Source organism: Orycteropus afer, unplaced genomic scaffold (assembly GCF_000298275.1).
Source record: "Orycteropus afer afer isolate SDZICR_OR568_19922 unplaced genomic scaffold, OryAfe1.0 scaffold00049, whole genome shotgun sequence".
Lineage (NCBI taxonomy): Eukaryota > Metazoa > Chordata > Mammalia > Tubulidentata > Orycteropodidae > Orycteropus > Orycteropus afer.
The window spans coordinates 13,688,631-13,699,813 of NW_006921636.1; the positions used below are offsets into that span (position 1 = coordinate 13,688,631).

General features: G+C 45.5%; 1 protein-coding gene across 1 annotated transcript in view; it reads right to left on the reverse strand.

Annotated features, from left to right (window-relative positions):
* The window catches only part of MYBL2 (MYB proto-oncogene like 2), a 35,357-nt gene that overhangs the window by 16,437 nt on the left and 7,737 nt on the right, over positions 1 to 11,183 (reverse strand). Inside the window, exons 6-8 of the mRNA XM_007938462.2 lie at positions 5,071 to 5,361; positions 1,591 to 1,998; positions 237 to 376 (exon numbers count right to left, since the gene is read on the reverse strand). Coding sequence (XP_007936653.1) covers positions 237 to 376; positions 1,591 to 1,998; positions 5,071 to 5,361 — 839 coding nt within the window. The remainder of the gene's footprint in view (positions 1 to 236; positions 377 to 1,590; positions 1,999 to 5,070; positions 5,362 to 11,183) is intronic.

The following is an 11,183-nucleotide window of genomic DNA, read 5'->3' on the forward strand; positions in this document are numbered from 1 at the left end:
TAAAATGAGAAAAAAAGAAAACAAAGGTAAAATATCAGACTGTACTGACAAAATTGAAGAGGTATAGTGGCCAGTGGGGAGGAAGCCCAACACAGTCTTAGGTCTTTCCCAAGGGTGTCTCCCACCTGCTGTCCCACCAGTGATCCTGGCACTCAGGGCTTCTGGGGACAGTGGGATGGGTCAAACGCTCCTGTGTCAGTGGTGGGGTGGGTGGGCATGGGTGGGCGCACACTCACACAGCATGTTTCTGGTGAAGGGGAGTCTTGTCCCGGTGCAGTGGCGTGGTGACTACCACCTTCTGGCTGCACACAGGGGTGGATGTCAATGAGGGGCTCTCCAGCTCCAGTGTGTCCTGTTTGGTCCAAAAGTTCAGAAACTGCCAGGCAAGGAAAATAAGACAAAGCAATGACATGCAGGCGGATCGAGGCCTCTGGTGGAGGGTGGGAGATGCTTGAGCCCCTCCCTTCAACATCCTTGCTTCGACACCAAGATCCTTTTCTGATCTAAGAGGATCCCACCTGTCAGTCACAAGGGAACAAAGAAGGCGCAGACAGATGGGACAGGTGCTCACCGAGTAGGCTCATGCAGACCCCTGGGTTTATCGTTGTCTCCCTAATCCTAGCTGAGGCCAGGCTGGCTGGAAGTCATCTCTCACCCTCCTGTGCTGCTGACAGTGTGGAGTTAAGGCAAAGAGAGTGACTGCCTTTTCAGAATAAAGCTAGCTCTTAACTGACCGATGCCCTGGGGATGGCATTTTGGTGTTGGTGATGCAATTTAACATTCAGAGCCCCTTGTACTCGATTCGGCAGCACATATACTAACACTCATAGAGCCCCTCTCATGTCAGGCATTGCGATGAGCACTTACACAAATAATTCCAGCTGGTTCTCACAAACACTTGTGAGACACAGGTACTGTTACTACAGATAAGGAAATGGAGGCTTAGGAAGGGTTAGATTCCTGCAGAGCCCTAGAAATGGGACTCAAACCCCACTGACACCAAAGCCCGTACCTCGCAGCACTGCTCCTCTGCTCCCTCCTACACAGGGAAGCCCTGCGGGTGCTGGTGTCTGAAAAGCCACCTCTGTGGCTTTCTACCACCTTGCATATACTGTCACTGAAAATACAAGTAGATACTGGGTATCTGCTGTGTGTCAGGCTCTGGCCTAAATGCTGGGGACATCACTACTACCAGTTGTCACTGAGTCATTTCTGACTCATGGCAACCCCACATAGTTTAAGACTAGAACTGTGCTCCATAGGGTTGTTCGCTTAAACTAATATTTACTGTATTTTTGGTGGAAGTATAAACAAAACAGGTTCCCGTTCAACAGTTTGCCCAGTGTTCAGTGACACTGGTTACATTCTTCAGTTTGTGTTAGCATTCTCATTACTTCACTCTAATTGTTCACTCCCATTGGTTAAGTCTCACTGCCCCCACTCGTACATTCTCATCTGTGCTTTAGAGTAACTGTTGTCCACTCAGTCTCATAAGGTTAATTTTTAAAAATCCATAAGGATTTACTGGCTGATTTTCAGAAGTAGATCATCAGGCTTTTCTACTCAGCGGCCAGGGGTGGGGCCACACACCTGAGAGGGTGAGAAGGGCAGGGTCTTAACGGGTGTGCTCTTGGGGGTGAGGCTGTTGCAGGAGTCCAGGAAGGACAGACTGGCACTATTCTCCGTGACTGGAGACAGAGCAACACGCCTCTTCTTCTGCCGCTTGAGCACTGAGGGTGGTGTGCCAATGCCTGAGCCCCCAACGTCAGTGCTTGGGGAGATGGGGATCAGCTCGCCCCGGCTGCTCCGGCTCAGGTCCGAGATGGTGTGGCCATCCAGGCGGTACTCGGTCACACTAGACACTGGGACGGCACGCTGGCTGGGCACCTGGGCCTGCTGCTGAGCCGGAGGCTGCAATGGGCTAGTGCTGATACTGCCTTCTGCAGATGGCTCCTCAGGGAGGTCAAATTTACTCAGGTCACACCAAGCATCGGGATCCTGCCCAGAGAGGGAGGAATGACAGCAATTAGAAGATGAACCATTCACTAAAGGAAAATACACACGTCTGAAGCATAATTCCCCAAGCTCAGAAATAACCATCATTAAGGTTTCGCTGCATTTCCTCTTGGATGCTTCTATAACTGTCTATCTAGACTTTTAAACATATCTGAAGTGATCGTGTGCATATGGCAGCTTGCTCTGTTATTTTAAAAAATGTTTCATGCAATATTTAAGATACACAAAAAGCATAAAACAGTATCATGAAAACTCAGATAACCATCAATGAGCTTAAGTATGCCCACTATCCTGAGCACACTCTCTGCCCATGGGTAGAACAGCACTACCTGGGTTTAGTATTACCACCCCCAAGTATTTCTTTATCATTTTTCCACTGATATGTGTCCCTAAACGATATTTTAAAAACAAAAGGCCGGGTGATGCAATGGTTAACTGTTTTGCTGCCCCCCAAATCGTTGACAGTTCAAACCCACCCAGCAGCTCCACGGGGAGAAAAGACCTGGCAATCTGCTCCTGTGAAGACTACAGTCAAGGAAACCACAGTTCTGCTGTCACAGAGTCACTGTAGGTCAATGACCAACTTGACAGCCAACAGCAACAAATGATGTATAGTATTTTGCACGTTTCAATCTTTACATAAATCAATTCTATATTCCTGCTTTCTCCTCATTTAAAACTCATATAAAACAGGAATATTAGTGGTACTTGTTTCTGAGAGTTAAATATTATTATTGACAAACGTTAATTTGTTACTAAAAACCTTTCAACTTTAATAAAACATCATTTCTATGGCTGTAAAATATTCTATCATATGACTCTATCAGCTACTTAACTTTTTATTTCCCTTCTGTTAGATAGCCTCAAGTTTTCAAAATTAAAAATCTTTATGAACATCTTGGATTAGAAATCTTCTTTTCTTTCATTTTCAATTAGTTGCTCAATATGGATTATTAGAGGTGGCAGGAGTGGGCCCAAGGCTGTGACGTGTTTAAGGCTGTGATTCTGACAGCTGTATTCTTAAGACAGGTGGCACCAGCCGCATTCTACATGCGAGCAGGGCCTGCTCGGGCCAGGCCCACCAGACACTTTAATATGATGTTTCCAATCCCCACAAGCCCATCACTAGGGAAGTATGACTTTTCCCATTTCACACCGAGGACCTGAGCCTGGGAGGGGTGACCTGCCCAAGGTCACTGAGCGGCCCGAGTCATCCCCAGGTCTTTCCACCTTTATCCAGCAAATCACAACCCAGGACATAACATTCTTAGAATGAAAGGTGCTGCTTCAGTCCTTGGCAGCCTGGTCCTGAACACGTTCACACCCCAGCAGTGACTGCTGGTCCTTGGGATGAGCATGAGCCTGGGACCATTCCCTCCTAAGGATGGAGGCCAGCTTGGGGGCGGTGCTGATCTCTTCAGCACCAGGGCCCACCAAACCAGAAATATCCCCTACCAGGACGTCTTGAGCAGAGCCTACAAGGCAAGGACAGACAGCAGATCTGCAAATGGTATAATTCTCCCCAGAGTCACTGAAGGTAATCAAAGAACTGAACTTAGAGCCAGATGTATCTGAGTCTGACTTCTGCCCCTAGCACTTAGCAGCTATGTGACTTTCAACGGGTCTTCTAACCTCTCTCAGCCTGGGATTCCCTCACTGGTGATGATCCCATTAGCCACTTCACAGGGCTGTTAAGAGGCTAATTAAGAACACAGTAATAGGCCTGGCACATAGTAGGCACTCAAATATCAGTGCAATTAGGCATTAAGCATTAGGCCTGCCATACAACGGGTGGTCAGTACAAGTGAGCTCTCCCCTTTCTCCTTCTCTATCCCTGTCAAGTGGGGGGAAATATAGAACAGTAGAAGGATAGAGTGATGTTAACACTACGAAACCAACACTGCCAGGTATGGAGTGGGCCACACTTACCTGGACACTCCCCTTAGAGCCCACAGCAAGGACAGCACAAAAGCGGCCTTGGAGCTATATGCTGAATAGATAGATGAAGATGTCACACCCACTTCTCAAGGCACTCAGAAATTTCTCAGAGGTAGAGGGGGCAATACAGACAGACCTTGCAGCTGGATCTAGTTCCAGCTAATGGGGGCAAGAGGTCAGAGCCAAAGTCCTAGAAGGTCTGGGCACATGGCCTCCCTAGAGATCACATCACCCAACCCCTCGCTGGGCAGCAGCACAGCACAACAGTCAAGACCACTGGCCTGCTCGCTGTGTGACTCTGGGTACACTACCTCACCTCTCTGAGTCTCAGACTCATCCACAAAGCTCTGACGAAGCACATAGCTCACAGGGCTGCTGAGGCTGGATGTGGAGCTCAGGGCCCGGCATCCAGCAGATGCTCAATAGATAGCATCATTTTTCTTAGCAGGAGAGGGAAGGGTGAGAGGAAGGCAAATGTGGGGGCCTCCCAGTGAACCCCACTGGCCCTGGTCACCTGCCTCTTGCCCATCACCCCCTGAAGCCCACTCCATGCCACAGTCCTGGCTGATGTGGCTATAGCAGAGAACATCATGCCAGGTGCAGACCCCTCGAGGGGCTCTCTCCAGAGGGACACAACGCACAGCCAGTGTGGTCACCACAGCATGACCGGGCATGGAGCTGGCTGCAGCCTCCAGTCTCCAGAACAAGTCCCAGCCCCAGCCCCAAACCCCAGCACTCCCTGGGCCCCTCTCCAGGGCAACGTAACCATCTGTGGTACCACCAACACCACTCTCTCACACTGTGTCCACTGTCTCAACACCCCTGCCCTCAAGTCATCCCTGAGGACTCAATGTGGTGCCACCTCCTCCAGGAAGGCTTCCCATCCACCCTGTACTGCACAGCATGAGTTGATGCCTCTCTGCACACCTCTGCCACCCATAGTGGGAGTTCCCAGAGGGCAGGGGCTGCAGGGTAACCCTCAGTGTCCCCACCCTGTGCTCAGGGCCAGGTACGCAGCTTCCACTCAGTAAATGGTGACAGGATGGTGGCATGAATGGAAGGACACATGCCTATGAGGGAAGCACTCCAACTGTGAAGTTCTGTGACCAACATTACCGACTCAATTAAGTCCAGGGCTTCAGAGAGGCTCGACGACCCCACAGCTGGGCTGAGGAGGTTGGCAGCCTCTACCACCCACTTGTAGGGCAGGCTCATTTCAGGCGGGGAGCCCTCCTGGTCCTCATGCTTGGGGAACTCGTCCATGGGCTCTGGCGTCCGCACTCCCTCCAGCTCCGCGGGGACAGCCTCCTGCTCCCGAGATGTAGTGGCTGCCATAGCCTCCTCCTCACTGCTTTCCTCTTCCTTTATGACAGGGGGTCCCAAGGGCCAGCTGGTCACAAGACTTCCCTGTCGAGCACAAGGGCACACAGTTTAGAATTCTGCTGAGATATCAGGGCTTCAAACTGGTTCATTCTGGTTTGACCCCCTGCTGAGAACTTACCTTTCCACCCTAGATAGACTAAATCAAAATCTACATTTTAATATAAGAATCACCTGGGGATCTTGTTAAAATACACATTCTGATTCCAAATATCTGGGGTGGAAAGGCAAATTTTGAGCAAAGAGTCAAACCAGAAAGAACCGAGTCAAACCAGAAAGAACCAAGTCAAAGCCCTGTGAGATACTTAACAAGAAGAAGTCTCAGGGTGGTACAGATGGTTAAGGCGTTTGGCTGCCAACCTAACGGGCGGAAGCAGAGGTACCTTGGAAGGAACGTCTGGCAATCTACTTCTGAAAAATCAGCCATTGCAAGCAGCCATCTAGATGCAACAATGGGTCTCTCCTCATCCAGAGCAAAGAAGAATTAAGAAAAGCAAAGATACATGGAACCAATTAGTCCAAAGGACTGGTACAGCATGCAATCCTCAGTCTATATTATGAGACCAGAAGAATTAGATGGTGTCCGGCTACCACGGTCAAGCACATGGAAGGGGATCTGTGCAGGAGATACTGGACACAGTGGGAGAACAATGTGGAACAAAATTCAAAATCATTTAGAAGAAAAAAAAAAAAAAGACCAGGTGTCTTGGTCTGATAATCCTGGTGAGACCCCCGAGACTATGGTCCCAGCCACCCTTCAGGTCTGGAATTGAACTCACTCCTGTGGCTTCCAACCAAACAGACAGACAGACATATGGGCTGAACATTTACATGAGGTAGACACACTCCTTAGAGCAATCAATCACAGGAGAACAGAAGGGCAGTGCTTACACAGGGAGACAGTTCAAGGGGCGGGAACGCATGGGAGGGAAGGACAGAGGGAAGAGGTAACTATAGGGAGGAAGTGGGAAGCTGTTACACTGTGGGGAATTGCAGTCAATGTCATGAGACAAAATGTGTATGAATTGCTGTATGGAAAATCAATTTGCTCTGTAAACTTTCACCCAAATCACAATTAAAAAAAAAAAAAAAACCAGCATTGCAAACCCTACGGGGCACGGTTCTGCCCTGACACACATGAGAGCTCCATGAGTTAGAGGTGATTTACTGGTTTATTCTGGCTAACACATATAACCTAAATCTAACAATAAGGAAACTCAAGCCCAAATTGAGAGACATTCTATGATACAACTGGCCTGAATGCTTGAAGAATATTAATATCATTAAAGAGTCAGAAAGACTGATGAACTAGTCTAGACACAAGTGGTCTAAAGAGAGAAAATAATGAAACACAATGTCTCAGCCTGAACTGGATCCTGGACAGGATACACTGGACTATGGACTGTAAGTTACAGTCCTACATTTATGTTGAATGCCCTGAATTTTATGTAACAGCACTGTAGTTAAGTAAGTGGATGACCTTATTCTTAAAAAAAGCAAACTGAAGTATTAAGGGGTAAAGAGGCACAGTGTTAGCAACCTACTCTCAAGTGCCTTCAGATTAAAAAAGCAACATGCACACACGGAGAAAAAGATAAAGCAAATCTGGCAAAATGTTAAAAATGGATAAATCTGGTAAAGGGCAAACAAACGGGAGTTCTTTGTACTATTCTTGCAACTTTTCTGTATGTTCAAAATTATTTCAAAATGAAAGTTTGAAAAACAAGTGTATATTAACTCTGCAACAGAAAATAACAGAAGGAAATCCTCTGCAGCAACAGCTCTCCTGGCAGAAAATGGGAAACAAGCTTTTGGCACATCTGCTTGGTGAGCACAAACAGCCTGGGAACGGCACACTACCTGGCTCAGCCGCACCAAGAGTGTGGAGAGGGAGCCTGGGGTGGGGGCAGAGCAGAGCCAGGGTGTGAGCACAGGCTCTGGGCTCAGGCCGGGCTCTGTGCTCAGGCCGGGCTCTGCCATTTCCTAGTGCGTGAGCTGAGCAAGCCGTGTAGCCTCTAAGTTTCGGCACCCTTGCCTATAAAAGGAGGACATTAAGGCTTACCGAAGGAGCCCTGGTGGCACAATGGTGAAGTGCTTGGCTGCTAACTGAAAGGGTAGTGGTTCGAACCCACTAGCTGCTCTGGAGGAGAGAAGACCTGGCAATCTGACCCTATGGGACAGTTCTACTCTGTCACATATGGAGTCATGAGTTAGAATCAACTCAACAGCACATAACAACAAAGCTTACAGTGCAGGGATGTTACACAGATCAGCAATGATATGCAAAGTAGCCAAGCTAAGAGGGAGCTCTTACTCTTACTGTTGCCAGGTGAACAGAACAAGATGGTTTGTAACAGAAGCAAAGGAAAGAAAGGAGAAAAGATTAACATACTTGATCATTTAAAAGCTATTACTGCTATAACTGGAGTAGATGGATGCCATCTCCACTATTTAAAAACTACCAACATGGGAGTATAAAATGGGACAGCCACTTTGGAAAATAATTAGGCAGTTTCTTATGGTGTATTCAGACATACGGTTATTGTATGACCCAGCCATCTCACTCCTAGACCTAAAAGAAATGAAAACTTTGTTCATGAAAAAATCTTAAGTTTATAGCAGCTTTATTTGTGATCACCAGCTGAAAACAACCTAATGTCCCTCAACTGATGAATAGACAAAATGTTGCATAGCTATATAATGGACAACGAGGGGTTCTGGTGGTGTAGCGCCTAAGGCATTTGACTGCTATCCAGAAGGCTGGCTGTTCAAACCCACCGCCACTCCTCAGAAGGAAGATTGGGCAAACTACTTCTGTAGAGATACCACTTCGGAAACCCGAGGAGGGGTTGCTATGAGTCAGAATGGACTACTACTCAGCAAAAAATAGAACAAACTACTAATATACCCAATAGCATGCATGAATTGCAAATGCATTATACTAAGTGAAAGAAAACACACAAAAAAGGACATTCTGTGTGATTCCATTTATATAACTTTCTTGTAAAGAAAAAAACTATACAACGATAGATAACAAGTGGTTGCCAGGGGCTAGGGGTAGAGGAAAGGTTGGTTACAAGTGGGCACAGGGGAGTCTGGAGGACAATAAAATGTTCTGTATCATGACTGTGGTGATACTCACAGAACCATCCACTAAAAAGAGTGTATTTTATTGTATGTAAATTACACCTTTTTAAAGGAAGGAGAGAAGCTACCAATAAACTAAGAAAAAAATAGTTACTACATGATAAAATGGTCACATCCTTAACAATAAATACAAGGTTACAACTCACTAAGGAAAAGGACAAACCAAAAAAAAAGGCAAAGCAAACTGATGTTGTGGATGCAATTTCCAATTAGCAGCACTGATGGGAACAGTGACAGACATTCACCAAGAGAAGAGTGACTTCATTAAAGGTTTACGAATGGTGCAGAGGTCTGCATACACTTGACAACATGCAAAAACAGAGTAAATGGGAAAAGAAAGCTGCAAGACAGCAACATATAACATCACATCATATTTAAAGTCATTACCCTTAGTAATAAATGTTGGCAAATACATTAAACAATGCTTCTCACTAAGAGCTGAGGTTAGAGGGCTCAGCCTTCTATATTACTCCACTCAGTAAAGGTTGTTAAAATTTGTGATCACTTACTACTTTTGAAGAACAGAAAAGAAGTATTTCTAACAGCAAGTATTGACCAGTGAGTGGGGAAAACAGGGACGGTCCTCATGCCCACATTAATTAACAGGCATAATTTTTCCAACAGACAATCTGGAAAAATGCATTAAGAGTTTTTTTAAAAGTGTGCCTAGTCACCTCTAGAAATTTCTCAGTAAATAAGAGATCAAGTGAGCAATGATGTAGCTAGCTGCAAGAATAATCATGAAAACTGTTTCTGATAACATGAAAACTGTCAACAACCTGATGTTATTAATAAGGAAGTAAATAAATAAATGAACATCACAAAAGAACCATCAAATGATGCTGGAGAGGAACAGGAAAGGCTCAAACCAACACGGTGAACTGACCTCCTTGCTCAGGGTCAAGGTCTGGGGCTTGTCTAGTCCAGCACAGCCAACACAAACAGGATCAGAGGGATGAAAGTAAACTCAGTAAACTGAGTTGAATTTCAGCAAAGTGGGATTTCCAGAAGGTCTCTCCAGTGAGGTCTATCCTGAAAGACTTCATGCCACATTTGCTAATGCCCTCCATCTCCATCTTTGCAGAATGGATCCCTTTTACTTAATTAGACTTTGAAGGCTTGGAACTAATTATTTAGATCTTCAAGAAACTATTAGGAATAGGTTTCTCTGGTTAGGGGACCCACGGGGAATGAGGAAATGGAGAAAGAAACAGTTTGACTTTTCACCTTGTACCTTTCTCTACTATTTGAATTTACCACCCCATAAATGTATTCATATCCAAGAATAAAGAGATATTCTCTAAAGGTAAAAAAAAATTAAAAATGGAGGCAAAAACATCATATAATGTTCCAGTAGGGCATTGTGGGAGAACTGGAGCTTTGAAAAAGTGATTATCTAGCAAGTAAGAAGGAAGGGTGAATGTTAAACAAATTAAGAACACAATTTCAATTTCTCATAGCCTCCAGACTTTCTGGAGCCATGGAAACTGGACAAACCCCTGTAACTAATGCCTTGAGATAATCTTTAAACCATAAACAAAAAATATTCCCAGAAGTCTTCTTAAAACCAAACAACAGATTAGCTGAACTAGTAAAGGATGTCTGCCTTGAGCATATGGTCTTTCAAAATCTACCTATATGGGACCAAATTGACAGCGAGTACTTGAAAGTTTAGATGGGAAACTTACGGGGCAGTGAGTTTACATTAAAGGGAGAAGCACAACTCAACCAGAGAGGGGAGAACGGCTGCACAAGTCAGAGAGTGCCATCTGTGTCGCTGAGTGGTACGTGTAGAAACTGCCAAATTGGTACGTTTTGTATACTTTCAACAGCAACAAAATAAAAAAAAATGTTTAAATTACTAAGTATTTCATGATTGCAGCAAAGACTGGGAAATAGTGTAGAGGACAACTGTGCTACCTACCACACTCCCTGTGCTGTCAAACCTTAATAATACTTTATCCCATTTGTTTCAAATCTTTTTTGAGGAATAAATCATTAGTAATAATAGCTAAAAATTATAAATTAAAAAGTTTGCTCTGGGGATGGGACAGAAAATACTGACATGCACATGTACTGGTTTCATTTTAAAACTTGCAAATGTAATACTATTTGATTCCTGTTTTGGCTACCTAGTGCTACTGACAAGAATATACCACAAAAGGGATGGCTGAACAGACAAGAGTTTATTCTCTTACAGTTTGGAGGCTTTAAGTCCGAGTTCAAAGTGCCAGGTTCTAGGAGCTAGGCAAAATCCCCTCAATCTTTAACTTCAGCTCTGCCTCCTGCTCCCAGCCCACTGAAGCTGGAGGCTTTTCTTCATTCAGCTGCTGGCTGCTGAGGCTGCCAAGCCCAAGGTTGACAAGTAAAAGGGCACAGTCCTGATGTTACCAAACCACACGGCAGGCCATTAATTCAAGTCCATTGAAAAGTCCCAAGGTTGGCAGAGCATGGCAGGCTGCTGAACGATGACACAGCTACATGCAGGGTTCAAGGGTGCCCTAAACTAGAGACCATTCCCAAAGCTGCTTCTTATATATGGGAAGCAGACCACATCTCTAAAGCAACTACTCAGCTGCTTGTGGAAGGTCCCATTATGGAGATGATTGCCAGTCTCATCATGGGGAATAACTACCACCAGCTGCCCAGCCACTCAACCAGGCCCAGCCAAGTTGACACATAAATTTAACCACCATAATTTC